Raw genomic sequence first — 22818 nt, forward strand, 5'->3', positions numbered from 1 at the left:
ATAAATGGGATTAAGAGGATACTTAACATGGTAAGCACTGAGTATGTATGCAGTTGTTGAATCATTATATTGTACAATGTAATGAAAACAATGTAATGCTGTATGGTAATTATGCTTCAATTTTTAAAAATTTCCAAACCCTTAGAAAAAAAGAAAAAGGCAATATAAAAATGAAACAAATAGGGACATTTAGAAATAATTAAAAAGTGCTTCAGGGAACAGTCCCAATCTCAGGAATCATCTTTCCAACCACTGTTTCAATCCCCCGCCACTGTAAGTACTGCTTATCTTCTAGTAGGTAACATATTAATCTCCCTCCTTCTAGTTTATTTCCACCCATTCACTGTGTTAAGGATTACAAAACTCTGATCCTCTGAGAGAAGAAATACCGCTTTATAGATCAGGGTAGCCCTCTGAGACCATTCCAGAAACAGAGGATCTAATAATGACCAGGTTCAATGGCAAGAGTTAATTAAATCCACCAGCAGAACTCTGCAAATGAATCATCGGATATAACTAAAATTGCTTCCCTTCCCTCTCCATCCTCCATCTTCCTGCTTTAAATAAAACAAACAGTTCAATTTAAATAACAGAAGCCCTTTCCTCTGACAAGGAAATGAGTAGCTTTAAAAGGAAAACTCTAATCTGCCACACGACAAGGAAGGGAAACCATTTAATAATTAGTTTCTGCAGTTAACAGTGGATCAAGAAAGCAAGGATCCCTCGAATTTTAATATTAAAACCAGGCAAATAAGATTAAAACTGATCCCAACTCTGGTTCACCTGTCTTCCCCACTCCCAATATTATGAAGTCAAAGACCACTGATTTAGCACAAAGGTAATCCATATCTAACATCTCCGGCTTCAAAGCGGGGGAAGGTTGGGGAAAGCAGGGTCAGACATCAGTCTGCAGGTAGAGTGGGTGTGCAACAACACCAGTAAGCACAGTTCGTTTGGGTTCTGCATGAGAAATGAGCCAGCTAGCTCAACAAAGTCATGGTGCCTATGATAAACATGGATATCCTCGTAAGCCTATTGGAACAAACATACATAAGCAAGATACTCACAGCACCATAGCCGTACTTTCAGGAAAAGACTGCTTAATTGCTTGGACCACATGAAATAATTTTCCTTACTTTAAATTTAAAAAGCTCTCTGTAGCTGGGCCAAGGCCATTTCCATACTCTTTTGCATAGAGTAACATGGCCACTTCTCCCCAGTGCACTCAGTGTTCTTCAGGAAATACGGCAGCTGCTGCCCAGAGATGTGCCTAGTGCACTTTACAGAATAGGGTTGAAGACAGTTCATCCTAAGCTTCTTTGTGTCAAAATCTCCACACACAGCCGAACAGGATGGTTAATAAAGCAGAACAACTAATATATAATTCATTGAAGCTTTTAAATTGATAGAGTATCTTAGCCATATTTTAAGGGCACTGAACATAATTTACAACCAGTCATTTCATTCAGACAAATATGACATACCAAACCATGTGCCAGCACTGGGGCTACTGTCTGTTTATATGGCTTTCTACTCCTGCAAAGTGAACACTAATGTTTAATGGAGAATCTTCCAATCCCTTAAAATCGGCCTATTAAAGCTATCAAACATCCTTTAAAAAAAAAAAAAAAAAAGAAAGTCAATCTAACTGCAAGGCTTAAACATGGAATAAGTTTGGAACATAAGCTGGATGATTTTTTTACTAAGTAAAGCCAGACTGAAAAAACATCTCTGTACTGGACCCAGAAAATTATTTCCAAAAACACTGCAGGCAGGTATTCCTGGGGATGGGGGTGTGGATAGGGGAGCAGAAAACAACCAAGAAGTGGCCCTTTTATTCATCAGTGCCTCCCCCATCAGAAGTGGATTAGGGATCATTTGTTTTCCATTCATGTGTGCAAATTTGAACTTTTCTTTGAGATTAAGCCTCAGATTTATATAAAGTGAACACTAAGGTATTAAATCACAGGTTTTTTCCGGATTCCCAACTACTGTGCAAGGAAGGATCATAGCCACACGGAGAAGGACACCAAGTACAAGAACTTACTCTGTTATTAAGATTCAAAGGGGAGAACATCAACACCTGCTGCGGCCTCACCAGTACTCACTTAGACTGAGTCTGTTTGGTAATGTTCCGAATAGTGGCGCCTTCTTTTCCTATTATGGCTCCAACAAACTGGGTGGGGACGAGCAGGCGTAGTGGCAAGTCACATGGTTTCTGCTTGGAGACTGATCCTGGAGACCCCTGTCTCGATGAGCCCCTCTGCCCAAACCCACGGCGACCTCGGGGCTGCTGCGAGGGGTTCTGCTGGGCAGCAATTTCATCAGGGATGTAGGCCACTTTCAATGTGAAGCTCTCCAACTGGAATCCATTTAGCTTGTCTAATGCTCTGGAAGGTGACAAAGAGCGGAGTATGGGAAGAGAAATCGAGCTCTATAAAACTTTCAGCAAAGCAATACCCATCTCTTCCACTCGGGGTTACTAGTTCTAAAACTTCTGTATAAAGCCACTGAATAAGCAGCAACCCCTTAACACACGTAATCCAACCCCCAAATACACACACACTCGCAACGCGCAAAAGACCAAGCTTCCAAGGAGAACATATTTACCATCTACAATGAAAAGCAGAAAATAAAAAAGCTTAATCGAAAGAGTTTAACAAAATGTTACTACCGTAAGGTTAGTAACAGCTTATGAGTACCCAAATAGCAAGAGAAGTGAGTGGGCAGTCTTTGTCTTGTCCTGTTTTTCCAAATCAGAACAGAAAAGACGTTACAAATATGTACTTTCTCTCACCTCACCCTCCTAAAAAAACGCCAGTATTAAAACACTGTAAGAATTTAAGGACAAATCTCTCTAGACCATTTACAGGAGAGTCACAGAAATTATTTCTCAGGATAATCAATTAGTCAATAAATTCTAAGCGCCCATCATGAGCAAGTCCCTCAGAAAACAGCATTGCCTGACCTTGTGGAGTTTATGATCTGATTTGGGGCAGAGAGGCAGGGGTGCTGGTGAACCAAAAAGAGCAAATGAAGCTATTTTCTTCTTTATCTATCCATGCATCCATGCATCCACCCATCTCTATATTTTCAGAGGAGTTCCACTTTTTTCTTCATTTTTAAACCTTATCATGGAAAAGTACCCAATCTTTAGCATACAGCACAATGAATTTTCTTAAGTTGAACGTGCATACCCAGATCCAGAACTAGGAGATACCAATGCCCCAGAAGCCCCACTAAGACCTCTTTTCAGTAATTAGTCCTCCCCCAGATTTCTAACCCAACAGATTAACTTTGCCTATTTCAAACTTCATATTAAGAAGTATATATGAGTATACATATATGAGTACTATCGTGCCTGGCATCTTTTACTTACAAGATTCATCTACATTATTGTGTTTTAACTTACCTACATGTTTTATAAGTGGACAACTCAACAAAAAATTGATAGACAAGATATAGCCAAGATTTCAAAAGCACACTTCTAAGAACATACACTCCCCAGTGCATAACAAAATTAAAAACATGTAAAGATCCCACACTTTTTCTGTAGGGTTACACAGTCTTTGCTCAGACTGTGTTCCAACGGGCACTGACTTTAGCCCAGGCAGGGAAAGAAAAACAGGTATGAAGCTGTTTCTCTCTAGTTGCTCAGAGTGGTCATTTCTAGTTCACACACTGTTTTCCTTATTTGCAGATTCAGTTTCTGACTCGGATGCAAAGATGGAAAAAAGCAGTAGTTCTAACATCAAAAAGGGCACCGTAAGCATGCAATTGGCAGCCAGGGCATGCAGATGTTCTCAGGACCCCTAATTCTGCCCTCTCTTCTTCCTTGAATCCTCTGCTGCATCACTGTCCCACAGTGCCTAGAGCACAGAATGAACCCAGATTATGAAGCTGGTATCAAACAGAAATATACAAATAACAAGAAATTTCTCTGTCTGCATCAACTCCCCCAAGACCCTTCCCACAATCAATGTTAACTGTGAAAATGTCTGCAAACGGACCAGTACTTTCCACACATGTACACACGTGTGTATATTTTCAGTACCCCCTTTAAAAGCGTAATTGAACATGAAACTAACGTAACATTGTGGGTCAACTATACTCAAATTTAAAAAAAAGAAAATTTAAGAGGTACAAATTTTAGCTTTCTGTACTGTGGATATAATGTACAACATAATAACAGTTAATTCTGCTGTGTGGTGTATCTGAAAGTTGTTAGAAGATTCTGAACATTCTCATCAGGAGGAAAAATGGTTTTTTTTTTTTCTATCTGAGATGGCAGATGTTAACTAGTTTGCCTAGTAGATAATCATTTCATCATATATGTTAAGTCACGATGTACATCTTAAACTTATATAGTCCTATGTTAATTACTTCTCAGTAAAACTGGTAAGAAAAATTATAAATTATACCGACAAATGCACACATACATAATTTGAACACAAATATAGTAAAAACAGTGTGTGGCTTCTAAATTAACAATATTTCAGTAATTTTTTAATTAAAAATTGCTTTAAGATACCTTAAAAAAAGGGCATTTGGGTGGCTCAGTTGGTTAAGCGACTGCCTTCAGCTTAGGTTTTGATCTTGGGAGTTCCAGGATGGAGTCCTACATTGGGCTCCCTGCTCAGCGGACAGTCGGCTTCTCCCTCTGACCCTCCACCCACCTCATGCTCTCTCTTTCAAATAAATAAATAAATTCTTAAAAAAAAAAAAAAAAAAGATACCTAAAAACATAAAAGCATAATTGAGATCTTAATATAGTTTTTGGTTTTGCTCCCTCCCCACCAAATACATCTTGGGATATTTCTCAATGATCTCTTTTTCAGAGAACATTGTTTTCCTTTTTTTTTTTTTTTTTTAAATGATTTTATTTTATTTTTTTATTTGAGAGAGGGAAAGACTGGGGGGTGCACACCAGCCGCAGGGAGAGGCAGAGGGGGGGATGCAGACTCCCCGCTGAGCAGCACCCAGAGCCAAAGGCAGACACTTAACTGAATGAGCCACCCAGGGCCCCCAGAGGACATTCTTATCCTAAGTTTCATAGGGCAATACCAGCACATATAGCACAACTTTCACCAATGCTCTGATAACAGAACCTTAGGTTAACACATTGTTCCTTTCTCCCTCTCCTCTTTTTACTCAGAGGAAAATGTGGATTAAGGACCAAAAAAATATTTTGGTTATTCTAAAAGATAACAACAGCTGAGAAATTTTATTAACATTTATGAGGTATACTTATTATAGAAAACTGGGATTGGGGGCACCTGGGTGGCTCAGTGGGTTAAAGCCTCTGCCTTTGGCTCAGGTCATGATCCCAGGGTCCTGGGATCAAGCCCTGCATTGGGCTCTCTGCTCAGCAGGGAGCCTGCTTCCTCCCCTCTCTCTCTCTCTGCCTACTTGTGATCTCTATCAAATGAATAAAAATTTAAAAATCTTAAAAAAAAAAAGGCTAGAATTGCACACGAGTTTCAACCAATTAGATATTCATTCAAAGCAAGTTTTAACTATTTCAAAGGCCATGGTTAAACAGATCACTGACAGTTCTTTCAAAACCATAAGGAAAGGGGCAGCTGGGTGGCTCAGTGAGTTAAGCATCCAACTCTTGATTTCGGCTCAGGCCATGATCTCAGGGTGGTGAGGTCAAGCCCTGCATTCCCGTGTCAGGCTCTGTGCTCAGTGGGGAGTCTGCCTCTCTCCCTCTGCCCTTTCTCAGAAAACTCCTGCGCACATATGCACCATGCTCTCTAACAAATACATCTTTAAAAAAAAAAAAAAAGGAAAGCTGAATGCAGTAATGAGGGGATCAACTGTATCTGTGGGCATAAAGGCAGTATAGTTTGCAATAATATTCCTTCCCACTATACAATTGAGTATTGTTAACTTCAGAAGGAAACAAGTAAAATTGGTGGAGATAAGTCAGTAATGTTACCCAAAAAAGGTAAATAACTTCTTTCTTGAGAGAGAGAGGACCATCCATAGACAGACACGGACCTCCTCCTCTGTAGGGATAAACAGACATACACGTTAACCCCAGAACACTTAGAAGCGCCTGGTGATTATCTAAATAAAGTCAGACGTGTCCCCAAGAAACAGCTCTCTCAACCTGGCATAAACTCACTTCCAAACTTCATTGCTTTGCTTTAAAAAAAGATGTTTAGGGGGAAAAGAAAAAACTCCCTCAGAAGGTCAGACAGCATGGTGCTCCAGAAGCCAGTCCATAGCTGGGTCCCCAATGCTCCAAACTCAGACTGCTCCTATCAGAGGGCACTCAGCACATACTCTGTGTATCCCCCTATCTAACTGCCAAACAAGAGTCTAGACCCCTCCAACCACAGTGCTCCAAACTTGGATATAGCTCAGAAGGTACAAGAGCAACCTAACTGCAAACAACGGCTTCATCATGATTAGAGATGGTAAGTTTTTAAAATTTAAGGTCAATTAACTGTAGCCTTTTTATGTCCAAAGTTTAAAATTCAGCTATGTCATCAGGGGGTCTGCTAACATTATAATATTTTCACCAGACCTACTGTTCATGCAAGATGTATGAAAAACAATTATCATAATTACTCAAAACACGTGTTTCAGTTCAAGAGAACTCAAGGATGTTTATCAAGCAAGGGCAATCTCAGGATCCTGTTTCCCATCATTACAAGACTCTGCTCTGATGCGATTTTAAGAGTCATCAGAAGGTAGTAAGTAGTTTTGCTAGCTGGTAGCACTTAATTATATAGATAAGAAGTTTTTCAGGGTAAGTCACAGTGTAGAGGTGAAAGGGCCTTGACATAGAGAATTAGTAGTTTAACTCAAGGATGAAGAAGAGGGAGATAAAGAAGAATTGAGGCCCAGAGAAGTTAAACTTATCCAAGAGTAAACACATACAGCTCTGAGTAGTACAAAAGATGATGGACCAGGGATCAGAATTCTAATCTAACTTGAACAATAAGTAGCCAAGTAACCTTGGAAATGTCATTTTCTTGTTTGGCATTAGCCTCCTCATGGACAAAACTAAAAGATCAGACTCATAGTCCCTTCAGACTCTAAAACTCTAGACCTCCCTAGTGTGTATCACATAACTCTGAACAAAAGGATGTTAAGCCATTATTGGAAAGTCAAACCATTCTGTTTTCTCCTTTGTAGGAAGAATAAGAGGTCGAAAAAATAAATAAGAGGTTGAGACACACAATTCTGCCATGATTAGTAAACATCTGGTAATATACCACTGCAGAGATGCAGCTTAAGGCAGATATTACGGACAAAGCCCAAATATTTACCTACGAAGGATTTATTACTAAACTGGTTCTAAAAACAAAAAAGGAAACCTCCAACAACCTGGCTATGCAGCAGAGGGCTGCGAACAGACTGTGGTAGAAGCAAAATATTACAGGATTACAAATGGTATAAAGTAGTTAATGGCAACATAATCTGTAAAGCTCCACAAAATCACCTTTCATCACTTTGTAAGTTATGACATGGGACAGTGTCTACTAAACTTCATGGCAAATATTCTCTTGGATGCCAAAATGGCAAGAATTCCCATTGTTTTCCTGCTTTTTCACTCATTTCTTTTTCCAGAATAAATCTTCTATTTATATCATTTTCAAACTTGAAGGGTAACTCTCCTCTTCCTTAGCCATCAGCCACATTGCTTCAAACACTTCTTCAAACAGGTAGAAGAGAATCTACAATGCTAAGCTTCAAACCATGAACAGACCATATTCCTATACCCTAACAAAAACATCAACATCACAATAAGAACCCTGCAGAAAAGGAAGTAGAAGAACTAAATAAATGCCTACAAATTCTGATGGGTCATTTCTGTCACACATTACAAACCTTCCAACGAGTAACGTCTGGATAGAGGAAATGGGATCCAGAGAACCATGCCTCTCTTGCTCCGAGACGCAAGAAATACTTAAATATGTGCTATGTGCTTCTATTTCTAATGACTTTCTTTTTAAGTTTTCATTTTTGCTACCCATTTTATTATTTTAATAAATTAGTAATTCAAGACTTAAGATTAAAACTAATGTATGGGGGCGCCTGGGTGGCTCAGTGGGTTAAAGCCTCTGCCTTCGGCTCGGGTCAGATCCCAGGGTCCTGGGATCGAGCCCCACGTCGGGCTCTCTGCTCCTCGGGGAGCCTGCTTCCTCCTCTGTCTCTCTCTGCCTGCCACTTGTGATTTCTCTCTGTCAAATAAATAAAATCTTTAAAAAAAAATAAAAATAAAAATAATGTATGTATTTCCTAGCAATGTATGCACTTTTCTTTTATTTGTCAGAGAGAAAGAGAGAGAAGAGAGAGAGAGTGCACAAGCAGGCAGAGGCAGAGAGAGAAGCAGGCTCCCCACTAGCAAGGAGCCCAATGTAGACTCGATCCCAGAACCCTAGGATCATGACCTGAGCTGAAGGCAGCAGCTCAACCAACTGAGCCACCCAGGCATCCCTAATGTATGTATTATTAACCTTTGATTTTTCTTAGCCAGAAGATGGCAGGAAGTTCTATGTTAAATTCTAGAGACACAGTCTTACTCAAGAATCCTCTTAAAAGTGGCATTCATAGAGCTTTAAGTAACAAAGAGAAGCCACAAATGTTTCTAAATTAGGGCCCAATCTCCTGAGTATCGGTGGCCAGTCATTATCCAAAATGAAGTATACTATACAATAAATAATAGGGTATTACCAATAGCAATGAAAATGTTAGGAAAATGCATAATAGTGGCTACCTTTAGAGCTCTTACTACCTTCTGGGTATGATCACAAGTGTTTTAGAGGCATTATTTTAGTTTCTCTGAACATTCTCATGAGCTAAGGACTATAATGACTCCCGCTTTACAAGATGGGAGTGAACTAAAATAGATTAATGTGGCCAGAGTCACAGAGAGAAAAGTGGTGGTGCAGAGTCCATTCCATGGAACTGGACTCTGGAATATAGTCCCCACCCTCTCCTCCCACCTGGGTAAGCACATCTCAGTTACATGCACTCTCTGGAAACAGATGCTAAAAAAGAAGTCAAATGAGATTATCAATTTAGCTCTCATTACCTGAAGGCATGAGCTTTGGATGGCTGCCAAGGAAAGGGTTTGGTGAAATCCTATCAGGCCACTGTAGGCAGCAGTCATTCTGGAGCCCAGAGAGCAGGCAACCAGGGTTGAGGGGAGCAAGTACCAAAGGGACCAACCTTCCCCAGCTCAGTCTACTGGAAGCTGCTCTAGAAACAATCCAGAAACAGAAGGTTGAAGGTGAGGCCCTCTTTACTGGGTATCTCTGTGCCAGGCCATTTGATAAGACTGCTTTTTCTAAGTATATGTGTATATGCATGAATCTACTTGTTTCTTGTCAACTCTCATGAAAAAAATGGAGAATCAGAGAGGTCAAGGTTACACTCAGAGCTGTGTGACTCCAGAGTCCATGCTTGTTTGCTTGCTTGCTTGCTTTTTTTTTTTTTTAAGGGCCATATGCACCTCAGTGTTCACAGCAGCAATGTCCGAGATAGCCAAACTGAGTCCATACTTTCTTCATTACATGCAAAGCCTCTCAAAATCATTTCTCCTCACAGAGTAAGAATATACTCCACATCTTTAAAAAAAACTTTCTAGAGATTTTTAATGGACAATTTTCACAACATTGTTTCAAAAAACTTTTTTCCGTTTTTTTAATCTATTAACTTTCTCTGAAGATGCCATTATTTTCTAACTCTTTTAGATCTCAGGAATTCTTGAGGGGGAGAAGCCCCAATACGTTTATAAGGAAACAACTTGGAGAGGAATTGAAATCAAGTGATGCCCCTCCCCCTTGGTTAATCTCTTTCACCATAGGGAGGCTCATCCTGGAGGACAGTGACTTTGCCTTTATTTGCTGGGATCTTTTGGTCAAAGTTGTAATCAGTAATTGTTAATTGATTAACGATTAGAATAAGGGATATGATGACAATTTCCCTCACTGAAATGCCCAATTTATTTGCTCAGGTTACCTAATTCATTAAATTACAAATTCCTAGTCTTTTACTCCCTCTTTGGTACCAAAGGACCCTGCCAATTTCCAACAACCACTAACCAAGTACCTTTAGATTAAACTGTCCCTGCATTCGCATTTCTGTCATGTTAGTCCACAGTAACTGTGCCTTGACTAGCCAGTCTATACTTCCTGTATTCGTACTCTTCTTAACAAGTTGAGTATTTTTTTGAAGAGGGAGGGAAGTGCTAAATGTCAACCTGTTCCTACTTAAGTTCCTTCTAGGGGTCTTCAAAGCTATGTAAGTTACATCTCCTTACAACTAAGTAACTGTTAAATTAAGTACTTCCTCCTTTACCTGGCCTCACATAAGTTTTCAAAGAGACAACTAGGACAGACCTCTACCTCCAAATATCCTTCGGTTTAACATGTTATCTCATATTTTCCATCTAACACAGAGTTGACTCTACAGAGTCTTCAATACAGATCTTTGTAAAAACTGAAATACAGAATACAAAATGGAACCCTGTAGTCTTACTGCCCTCACTTGGATGCCCCAATCTACTTTCCTGTTTTTCCTGTTTTTTTATTTAAAGCCAGTTTTACAACTTACACTATAATTTCTGTAATATCCAAACACCTCTTAATAACTTTTTTCAAATGTGTGCTTTTAAACATATTCAAAGTTTCATGTTAAAACATTAAAAGTGAATCCCATTCACTTTTAGGAGAAAAAATTCTCATTTAGGAGAAAAAATATGAAATTAATATAATTATTTACTACTTTTTATCCACTAGATCAGCAAAGTTTGATGAAGCCCCATGACAGGGAGAATGAAGAGAAACAGATTCTCACAGTGCTGATGGGAATTTGAAATATTTCAAACTCTATGAAGGATAATTTGTCAGTATGCAACAACAAAAAAAGAAAGCAAATACATCTAGACTTAGCAAATTTAATTCCAGGAATTTAACCTATAGCTGTGCTCATACACATACAAAATGACACGCAAAAAGGAATTCACTATAGCATTGTTCATAACTGTTAGAATCTTAAAACAACTTAATACCCAACCTGGCACTAAGTCATTCCATATCCCAACAGTTAAATTCTATGCAACTCTAAGAAATATATTTACATGTACGAAACAGTCAAATGTTAGAGTATCGTGTGCATGAAGAGGGGGAAATATATACTTGTTTGTCTTCTGTGTAGTTACCTCCAAGAAAGGGAACAAAGTAACTGGGGACAGTACTGGGAGGAAGATTTACGTCTGCACCTTTAAAATTTTGAACCATGTTAGTACTATCAATTAAAAAAAATAAGTTCCTGTGTGTAGATGGCGTCACCTGGAGCGTGAGTTGCAGCATGAGGATACTGAAGACAATGGCTAAGAACAAACTAACATGGTAGAAGTCCAGGAATGTATTTCATATAGCCAGACAAAAAAACTTTTAAGTCTAAAAACAAAGCAAAACCAGTTACCACTAACCTTAAGGAGATAAACACTGTGAATAATGAAAACGTTAACAAAGTGAATAAAGCTTTTGTAGATACACAAAGGAACTTGCACATTTCTCAAAAGGCCCTTCTCTTGAACCTCTGCAGAAACAACTGATTCCTCAGCAGTGTCACGAAAACAAACCACTTAATTTTGATGAAGCGACAAGATTAATGGTTCGGTTGTAATACACTGGAGATACATCAAATGCCCCCAAAAGACCAATAAATTACATGTTTAATACCAAAAGAAGAAGAAGAAGCAGCAGCAGCAGCAGCTCCATTTGTGTTATGTGAATTTCCATCTCTTTCCCAGTCCTATCTTCCTTTCATAGTCCCTCCTTGAGTGGGTACTGCCTTTGGTTAACCTAGCTCTATTCCCACCCCTGCGGCAAACCTTCTCTCTTTCAGGGCTCAGGGTCAGGGAGCATGGTATGGTCTTTCCTCTCACCTTTTCCCACGCAGAGGACAGGCAGTCTGCTCCTGCCTGTAGTGTATCTAGAGGTGGGTAAGACTTCCATGGTCTCCAGACCCTCAGCACTGGGCTATAGGCACCTAGCAAGCCATTCCTCTGTGTTTGTGTTCTGAGTAGCTCTGTTCAAGCCAGTCTTTGTGACATCCTCATCTAGTCTAGTGCTCAGTCAGTTCATTAGATCACTCCAAAGCCTACAGAATTCTCTTTTCCTAGAGGAGTTTTTTTCATCTGTGAAGTTCTGCCTGTCAGTTGCACTAGAATCTATTTTTTGAATCTAAAGACAAATTACACTGATGCAATGTCTGCACACTCCTAAATTTAATAGTAATCATTAGAAAAATCAGTTACCAAGAAAACTTAGTATTTAACAGGGTGTTAGTTTAACATGTGCTCAACTTACCAGCTTTACATAAAATAGCAATACTGTGTGTAACATACCGATAAGAAAAAAAAAGTCTTTATATAATTTGGCAAGGATACCCAGGCCCTGAGCTTTTTGCAAACAGGATGTAGTTCAGCTTCACACTATGTCACTCTGTTACTGGCATTAAAGACATATTAAAAATGTAATAAATCTTTACCAATGCTGATTCTTATTAGACATTCAAACTTAAAAAAAAAAATGCAGGGTCAAACTTCGCAAAATAAAACTTATTTCCGCTACCCAACAGCCCAAAATACAAGCACTGTACTTAACCTAGTTATTATATATAGATTAAAAGTTCCAAACTGCTTACTGTCTAGCTTGGTCCTTACTGGAATAGGTTACATTTACGACTGCAGTTTCCGAGTCAGTGTTCACTAGAGGAAGAGAAAAGTGAAGAGAAAAAAATGTTAGTTTTCTTTCTATTTTCTTCCTTTTACAAATTTGAAAGCAATTGAGAAGACATGTACCTTGCTCACAGCTTTCCACCACTCCATACTGGACTAGTAAACTATCCAACACCTATCAGGAGGGCGAGAAAAAATTACAGATTTTCAATTTCCCAAAGTTACTAACAAGGGCAGAAATACCTTTTAAAATCACAAAGTAATTGTGATGGAAATGAGCAGAAAAATAAAAAATTAACTGGGGTTCTGGGACTACAGAAGCAGGGAAGGGTACCATAGAGGGGTAGAGTGGGCTTCTCTCCCCTGCCTATTCCCAAATGCCTGGTTTTTAACTCACTTCCTACGGCTAACCAAGAAGTTAAGTGGCTCAGCCAAGGATTCAAAACCATAGCCGCCTGATTCCTAAAGCTGGAGGAGAAAGAGCTACGTATTTCTCATACATATATATCAACACATCGTCCTAGGAGATAAGGTCCCAAGTCAAGTTTTATCTTTGAGATGTTCCTTTTCAAAGAACTTCCTTTCACAGCTATTACGAGCAAATCAGAACAGACTACTCTCAAGGCAGACTGGCAAAATAAAAAGAATAGTTGATTTTCTACCAGAGTCTTAAGTTAAAGATTAACCTAACAGAACTGAAATTAATTTAAAACTGTTGGAAAATGTATAGCTTGAAACTGTTTTTACCATCTTTCCTGCAGCTGCATTATTATTACACTGTGCATGTTTTTTCTAAAGAGAAGCTGTTAAAACAGTAACAGTAACTAAATTCTTTTATAGTATAAACTGCAGATGTACATCTCATGGTCTCATCAGTATAAACCAAATTCAACTGTCCTTAGCTTCCAAGAATTGTAAAGCTTTTCTTGAAAAGTAAAACAAGTTTTTATTAATTTATAGTGAACCACTTACTCAACAATTTAATTGCAAAATTAAAGGACAATGCCTCGAGAATGTTTTCTACCCCCAAGAACACAGTAAACCATTAAGAAACACTAACTTTTTTTTGTTGTTAATTCCCTACTAAACTTTTACGTAATTTCTTCATAACAAACACTTCTCTCATGTGGTATCTTTCAGGGGTTTATTTTGTTTACTGATTTAAGTTTGAAATTTATAGTAAGGTTTGTCTGGGGATGCACTTTAATATTCTCCCCCATTTTAAATAGGGCTAATACCTATTTGTGAACGGAATAGTTGCCTATTTTCTTTTTTTTTAAGATTTTATTTGACAGAGAGAAATCACAAGTAGGCAGAGCAGCAGGCAAAGAGAGGAAGAAGCAGGGTCCTTCCTGAGCAGAGAGCCCGATGCGGAGGCTCGATCCCAGGACCCTGATATCATGACCTGTGCCGAAGACAGAGACTTAACCCACTGAGTCACTCAGACGCCCCTAGTTACCTATTTTTAGACCGCAGTTTTGATGTAGTAATGGTAGAGAAGGGGTTTAAGGAGTTGGGATAAATGCCAATTTAATGTTAAATAAACATCATTCTTAATTTTTCCTAAAAGCAATTTGTTCAGTAGTACATTAGTCTCCATACAGTTTAGCTTACACTACCTTAACTTGTACTACTATACATATATATACATGCACACATTTATATGGAAATATATAATATATACATACACACAGGCATTAAATAAATGATATAATTTTTTAACTTAAAAAATCAAGGAAATGTAATTTGCACTGCATATATTATAGAAAGCTTAGTGTTTTTGTAACAAAATTGCTTGGGGGTACCTGGATGGCTCAGCTGGTAGAATGCAACTCTTGATCTCAGGGTCCTAAGTTGGAGCCCCATGTTGGCTACAGAGTTCACGAAAGAAACACACACAACAAAAAAAACTGCTGATAGTTTTATCATTTATCGCTAATAATAAATGCTATTAGTTGTCAATGATCCTGTGTGTAAAATCTCTAGAAAGGTAATTAGAAACTACAATTCTATACACTAAAAAGGTGAATTTTACTGTATGTAAATTGTATTTAAATAAACCTGATTCTAAACAAAACAACAGAACACTATAATCCTAAAAACAAACAAAAAACAGGTCCAGCATCAGTCTTGGTACCTAGTTAAGAAACAAGTTAACACCAAAACCAGAGGGGTTTTATCTAGACTCCAAAGATGAATTTCAATGGGTCTTTGATGTCTTAATTCAAAATTTTATGCACAAATTTTGGGGGTCATCACAACTGAGAGACAGAAGAAGGACTTCTAATAGCCCAATCTGATTCCCAAATCCTGGAAGAGCTTCCAACCCCCAAATGATTAAATGGTGCTATACTAACCAATTTTCCTTTTAAGTGCACCAGGCAAGCATTTGTCTCAATATGCTATGTCAAACAGGACTACCAGACTGTTTCACACCACTCCAAACCTTCAACCCTCCAAAGACTAAAAATAACTTAACCCTAAGAAAGTCTGGACATTTTGATTCATCCTGCATTCACTAGGAAGACAAACATTACTGTTACCTGTCACTTAACCACCATGCCCTAGGTTCTTGTTTCTTTTCAGCTGCTAGAACATCTTGTAGTTTCTACCTATCCCATCTATTTCCACCACCCATGCTTTAAATTTAACAGCTTTGTTTGAAGGTAAAAAGTAAAATAAAAACTTCCATTGCACATTTCTAACATTTCCATAAATCTCTTCAATTCTCAATCCTAAATGAATTTATTTTACTCGAGCCACAAAGGAAACATGTCTCTATGCGTCACTAAGTTTTAAATTCCAACCGGAGGGGAAAGAAGGCATCGAAGCAAATTAAAGCCTCCGAGGAAATGTCTTTGTGGAATGTCCCTTTTTTATATATTCAGGACTTAAAAATCTCAAATATTTGGCCTTTCAAAAAAGTTCATCCACATATACAAATAGCATCTCACAATAAATGCAAAGATTATCGGTGTCCTTCACATAGCTGTGGAGAACTAAGGTCATTCATAACTGTACAGGGTGCAAACAATATAAGGTGAGGAATGGAGAGACAAATGTGGTACAACCATACAACTGAATATTATTTGGCCATTAAAAAGAATTCACTACTAACATACGCCACATGAATCAATGTTGAAAATGTTAGGTCAAAGAAGCCAATCACCAAAAACCAAAAACAACATGTTAAGTGATTCTGCTAGTAGGCAATGTCCAGAGAATGGAAATCTATAAAAACTGACAATAAATTAGTGGTTGCATAGGGCTGGTGAGTGGGAATGTAGAGGGTGAAGAGGCTTCACCTGTAGAAGCTGAAGAGGCTTCTTTCTGAGATGATAAGAAAGCTGATAAGCATTGGCTGTGATGGGTACATGCATCTGTTGCACCAAAAAACAATGAATCATAACTGTAAATGGGTGAATTTTATGTGAATTGAATGTCAATAAAGCTGTCAAGAGTAACTAAAATCATGGCGCCTGGGTGGCTCAGTCGATGAAGCATCAGCCTTCAGCTCAGGTCATGATCCCAGAGTCCTGGGATTGAGTCCCACATGGGGCTCTTTGCTCAGCAGGGAGCCTGCTTCTCCCTCTCCCTCCTCCTGCTTTTTTATATATAAAAAAAATATATATATATATGGTCTAGGATGTTTTAGCCTTGAAGAGCTACTGAAATGCAATGAACTGCACAAAATTTTATCAGTTCTGCCATTATGTACACTCTCCTGAGACCCCCACCCTTATCAAGCTAAGTTTCTTCATGCCCCTCTTCAACCCAGTAGGCTGGTTTATTCATACACAGAACACGGAGATAAAGACAACTGGAAAACTATCTTTGTGCCTCAGACAAGAGCAGACTTCCTCTGCCACAGCAGACCACCTCAACACCACCACCCCTGCCCCTGAACAGACGAGCTGGAGTTCAGCAGCTCCCCTGTGGGCATTCACGGGCAATGCATGCCCTGCAGATAAACCTTCTGCTAACTGCTGATTCTTTACACCCATAGCTCATGAGGTCCCATCACCTCTGAACTAGCTGAACTGAGGGTCCGACTGACATCTTGCCTCCAGTCCACCACCATATCCTGTCACTCTTCTGCTTAAAGTTACTACTCCTCGGTGGCTTCAAATTTATGACAGAAATTGTCACAAGTTCAGCATGGTGGAAGAGATCATCAATGATTTGGTACTGCCTTCCTCTTCCATCCTCTTCAATATACTTCCCACATACCTAGTGCCCCATCCAGTCACACCCTCAAGACTTGGTAAAGCACCCTCGTTTCCATAGCACCTGAGCTCACCTAATCCTAGAAATGAAAGCAAAGTTATTTTATCCTCTCTTCACTGATCTTTATTCTCCCACTAGACTAGCCATTATTAATCACAGCAATGTAATTGTCAGGTGTGCCACAAATAATCTATTCCTAATGGTTATACTGGCTTCCACACTTAAGAAAACTCATAGTACATCTACAATAATAGAATCCAAGTCCTTCTTACATGCATGTGTTTCAGAAGATGACAGGGCAATGCTGGATATTACTATCTTGTGTGTTACTCTTTTCTTAAAATGCCTCTGGAAATGCCCCACCACCTTTATCAGCCTCCACCCCACAGAGCTCCGCTTGTCTCTAAACTTGTAAGGAAAGAGACCATAGCTTTGTTACCTGAGAACCATACACTTAGCTCAATGAGGAACAACAACAAAAATAAAAGGGCTAAAAGGAAGCCACCAAATAGTTTTTGTCCTACAAGCAAAGGAAACTAATTTCAGGCTCCTTTACAAGTCCAAAGTGTTATAAGTGAACAGGTATTAATCATGAATTCATTCAAAAAGATATGTAAGTTTACAGTCACAAGCATTATATAAAAACCAGTTAAATTAAAATTCAAATCAGGATATTTAATGCTCTCTTGCCCCATACACACTTCACCAAAATACACACACATGCAAACACACCCACACAATAATAAATATTCCAAACACCAAAACCACACGCAGACCCTGGAGAGAGATTCCCAGAAAGAAGCTGGTTTTTCTTTGGAAGCAAGTTACTGACTCTCTCAGCGCTTTTATTCCGGTATCTGTCAAGAGCACTCACGACTTTCCCAGGAATGCCATTACAAAATACCACAAACCGGGAGGTTTAACAACAGAAATGTGTTCCTCTCATAGTTCTGGAGGCCGGAAGTCCAAAATCAAGGCGTCAGCAGGGCCCTGCTCCCTCTCTAGGTCCCAAGAAGAATCCTTCCCTGCCTCTAACAGCTTCTGGTCGCTGCTGGCAATCCCTGCTGTTTGCGAGCCTGCAGCTGCACAGCCCCACTCTCCCACTCTCTGCCCCTATCAGCACAGGGCCCTTCTCCCCCAAGTCTGGGCCTCTGTGTCTCTGCAGCTGAATCTGCCTCTCCTTTCTCACATAAAGACATCAGCCATTGGACCCAGAGCCCACCCTAATCCCATAGGACACCTCTTAACTTGATTACATCTAAAAAGACCTAATTTCCTTTCTCTTTTTTGAGGGGGAGGGTGTTAATTTAAATCCAATTAATTAACATATAATGTGTAATTGGTTTCAGAAGTAGAGTTCAGAGATCCATCAGTTGTATATAACATCCAGCGCTCATTACATCACTTTCCCTCCTAATGTCCATCACCCAATTACCCCGTCTCCGCACCCCTCCAAGAAAGAAGCTATTTTTTACTAATCCCCATGTCAACAAGAACATGGAGAAAAACCTCCACAGAATCAACTTTGGAGAGTCAGGTATGTGAGAAACATCCTTCAAATACAGCTCAACACATTTCATAGAAACAGAACCCACTTGTTGATATTTATGGATAAAAATCATTCCAGAACTTTCAATTCTTTTTTTTTTTTTTAAAGATTTTATTTATTTATTTGACAGACAGAGATCACAAGTAGGCATAGAGGCAGGCAGAGAGAGAGAGAGGGGGAAGCAGGCTCTCCGCTGAGCAGAGAGCCCGATGCGGGACTCGATCCCAGGACTCTGAGATCATGACCTGAGCCGAAGGCAGGGGCTTTACCCACTGAGCCACCCAGGCGCCCCAGAAGTTTCAATTCTTTTACATCATCTATGAGAGGACTAGCTACATTAACCAAGAACAACTCTACATTGCAGGCCCCAATAAGCATTTGTAATACTGGTTAAAAAAACTCAGAAAAAAATTTAAAGAAATATTCACCTTAACGAGGATTTCCTTAAAGTGTTACTACCATAATTATTTGAGTAACAAACCATTTTCTCACATCAAACTCTGTAAACAATTTCAACTCAAGAAAGCCAACATACACATATCAGATCTTTGATAAGGCACAGACAGGGCCCATGTCTTTATCACTGATAACACCCAGAGGGCATCTCAGCCTTCATCACCCCCCATGAATGTTTCAGCATCAGAGGTACAGAGAGCAAAGCCTCACAACTTTCTTGCCACCCTCAACTTCCACAAATTAGATCCTCTAACATGGGAAGGAGAATAACTTAGGATTCTACAACATCACGTGATCGAGCAACTATACGTAATGGTCCAGGTTACCAAGTACAAACAGACCTCAAAAAGTCACAGAAGGCAGGGCGCCTGGGTGGCTCAGCAGGTTAAGGCCTCTGCCTTAGGCTCAGGTCATGATCCCAGAGTCTTGGGATTGAGCCCCGCATCAGGCTCTCTGCTCGGCGGGAGCCTGCTTCTCTGCCTACTTGTGATCTCTGTCGAATAAATAAATAAAATGTTTGGGGGGTTAAAAAAAAAAAAAAAAGGCACAGAAGCTAAGCCTCAGGAGCTCCTGTTGGGAGAAACCTTATGATCAACATCCATGCCCAGACCCAACGCTGTGTTCTTTTCTCCCTTTATGGCTTTTTATAGTCAGTGGTGATACTTTCTAGAGTCACAAATGCAAGAAGCCTTGCTCATTCAAGCCTGGAAAATTTTACCTTCAGCCCCCTGAAGCTCATTAATGAAAGTCCACCTCCACATTGCTCTGGGCTTACCCCCTGCTCTCTCATCTGCCATGGTAGAACCAGCCTCCAACATCTCGCTCCGCACTACCACAACATACTCCTAAACTGTCTCCCCGTATTCATTTCTGCTTCCAATTATTCACTCTCAAACAGCGAGACTCACGCTGTCAGTGTGCTGGCCACAGGCTACATGTGGCTACTGGGCACCCGAAATGTGGCCAATCCACATGTGCAATGTCCTTCAGTGTAAAACAAACACCAGGGGTGCCTGGGTGGCTCAAGGAGTTAAGTGTGTGACTCTTGATCTTAGCTCAGGTCTTGATCTCAGGGTGGTGAGGTCAAGCCCTGCACTGGGCTCCACAGAGGGTGTGGAACCTACTTTAACAGTTAATAAACACCAGATTTTCAAGGCTTAGTACAAAATATATAAAATTCTATTTTTAAAATACTGATTACATGTTAAAATTATAATATTTTGGATATATTAGGTTAAGCAAAGGGGTACTATTAAAATTCATTTTCACGTATTTTCTTTTTCTTTTTTAAAGATTTTATTTATTTATTTGTCAGAGACAGAGAGAGAATGAGCGAGCGCAGGCAGAAGGAGAAGCAGGCTCCCCGCTGAGCAAGGAGTCTGATGTGGGACTCGATCCCAGGACCCTGGGATCATGACCTGAGCTGAAGGCAGCCACTTAAGCAACTGAGCCACCCAGGTGTCCCACATGTTTTCTTTTTCACTTTAACATAGCTACTAGAAAATTCTTAATTGTATAAGTGGCCTGCGTTTTCTTTCAACTGGACCATGCTAACCTAGACTGATTTTTAAAAGCTGAGCTAATCAACTTACACCCTATGACAAACTCTAAGAGCTTCCCTTTGTATTTGGGAAAGGATCCAAGATCCCTAACAAGTGCCCCAAAGGCCCCATGTGACCTGCTCATCATCTAAAGCCAAGCTCTCCTCTCCAACTACATTACCCATGAATTATGGGTGATAACATTTGGGTGCTTTCCAGTAGAAGCGCTGTCTTAAATATTTTACCTGTTTTTAACTTATTTAATTCCACACAATCCCATAAAGGAATATCCCATTTTATAGATGCATAAATTATGGCATGGGGAAGTTAACACTGTTTTAACTTGGATAGTTAAATGACAAATTATTTAAAACCACAGCTATCAGATTCCAGTGCCCACACTTTTAACCACTTGGTCAACTAACTAAGCTGCCTCATTTTCCCACACAATTAAAATAAAATATAATGATACAGACTGAAGTCAGTCAGTCCTTTCTTTGCTGGAAGACCAAAAGCAGCCTTTGGTAGGTGAAGAACTTGGTATCAACTCTAAGGTCAACAAGCTTCCCTAGCCCTTGTCCCAAGCACTAAATACTGTGTATTTCCATTACCTCAAACAGATTAACTTACTCTACATTTTACTAACTGCAACACTTGTAAAACACACCAAACAATATACAGTTAGGAGCCCTCTGACTTCCTGCTTTCAGACCCCAAACTCTCAAAGAAGCCACTGTCAGTGTGATGGTGCCCCGAAATGTTTTTTGAAGTATGTGTCCCATGAAGAGATGTTCATTATCATCAGTATTTGAGGAAACGTAAATGACAGCCACACTGAGATAGCTTCACACCCACTAGAGGGCTATAATTTTTTTTTTTTTTAAAGAAAATAATAGAAGTCTTGGCAAGGATGTGAAAAAATTAAAACTCTCATACTTGGCTGGGAGAAAGGTAAAACAGAGCAGTCTCTATGGAAAGTAATATGGCAGTTCCTCAAAAAAATTAAAAGTAGAATTGCCACACGGTCCAACAATTGCACTTCTGGATATATACCCAAAAGAACGGATAGCAGGTACCCAAAGAGATATTTGTACACCTATGTTCCTAACAGCATCATTCACCATTGCTGAAAGGTAATGTGTTGTATACATACAAATGGACTATTTACTACTCAGCCAAAGAGGGAATTGGAGTACTGATATGTGCTATAATGTGGATAAACCCTTGAAACATTACGTGAAGTGGAAAATAAGCCAGACGTACAAAGTCACATATTACACAACTCCATTTATCAGAATTGGTCAATCTGTACAGACAGAAAGTAGACTAGTGGTTGCCGGGGACTGGAGGATGGAGAAATAGGGAGTGACAGCTTACTGACAGAGGTACTCTTTATGGAGTGATAAAAATGTTCTGGAATTTGTAGTGAGGGTTGTATATCTTGTCAATATACTGAAACCCATTGAGCTGTACATTCCAACATAGTTACTTTCACAATTATATGAATTTTGGCTCAAGTTGGTTTTTTTTTTAAGTATGTGTAGATGTTTATGTATTCACATATCCACCCATAGAGAGGATGATTTTGTTGAGTTAATTTTCATAAAGACTATCAATTACAGGGCGCCTGGGTAGCTCAGTGGGTTAAGCTGCTGCCTTCAGCTCAGGTCATGATCCCAGGGTCCTGGGATCGAATCCCATATTGGGCTCTCTGCTCAGCAGGGAGCCTGCTTCCCTCTCTCTCTCTCTGCCTGCCTCTCTACCTACTTGTGATCTCTCTTTATCAAATAAATAAATAAAAATCTTAAAAAAAAAAAAAAAGACTGTTGATTACAGTTCTAAAACAGCTCATATATACTTTCTCAATTATTCCTCAATGTGGCTACTTTCCCCATTTTGAAGATGAATAAACTGAGGCAGACTAAGTAATTTAAAGTAGGATATTACTTGTCTTGCCTTTCCCCCCTCCAATCTGTCATCTTGGTGACCAGTCTATGCGGGTAAACACAAAATTACATTATTCTTTTTAAAGATGGATTTCCACAGTACGAACTATGAAGCTGCTGTCTTTTCTTCAGTTGCAATCACAGCATCCTCCAAACCTCGAACCGTAAGCTGTCTGTGACCTACCCCAACATGTCACAGGGTCTGGGGAGAGCCCAGCAGAAAACTGAGAGCAGTGACTGCCCAGCCTTCCTCCCAGGCCTCGGCCCCCCACTCCCCAACCAAACATGGAAAGCTAGGGAATCCTAGAACTAAACACAAGGCTCGGTTACTCACTTACTTACTCCTTTAGCAGAAAGGTAGGGATTATCTAGCCAAAGAGCTACAAATGA

The 22818-nt window shown here is 39.6% G+C and overlaps 1 protein-coding gene and 1 pseudogene across 2 annotated transcripts in view; one reads left to right on the forward strand and one right to left on the reverse strand.

The window, feature by feature from the left end:
* IGF2BP3 (insulin like growth factor 2 mRNA binding protein 3) overlaps window positions 1-22818 on the reverse strand; it is a 147265-nt gene that overhangs the window by 31905 nt on the left and 92542 nt on the right. For both annotated transcript variants that reach the window (XM_059171356.1, XM_059171355.1), the window contains exons 4-6: window positions 12833-12884; window positions 12676-12739; window positions 2109-2390 (exon numbers count right to left, since the gene is read on the reverse strand). In XM_059171356.1, coding sequence (XP_059027339.1) covers window positions 2109-2390; window positions 12676-12739; window positions 12833-12884 — 398 coding nt within the window. The remainder of the gene's footprint in view (window positions 1-2108; window positions 2391-12675; window positions 12740-12832; window positions 12885-22818) is intronic.
* LOC131829504 (ribosomal biogenesis factor-like) lies at window positions 11350-11667 on the forward strand (annotated as a pseudogene).

This window comes from Mustela lutreola, chromosome 4, assembly GCF_030435805.1.
Source record: "Mustela lutreola isolate mMusLut2 chromosome 4, mMusLut2.pri, whole genome shotgun sequence".
NCBI lineage: Eukaryota > Metazoa > Chordata > Mammalia > Carnivora > Mustelidae > Mustela > Mustela lutreola.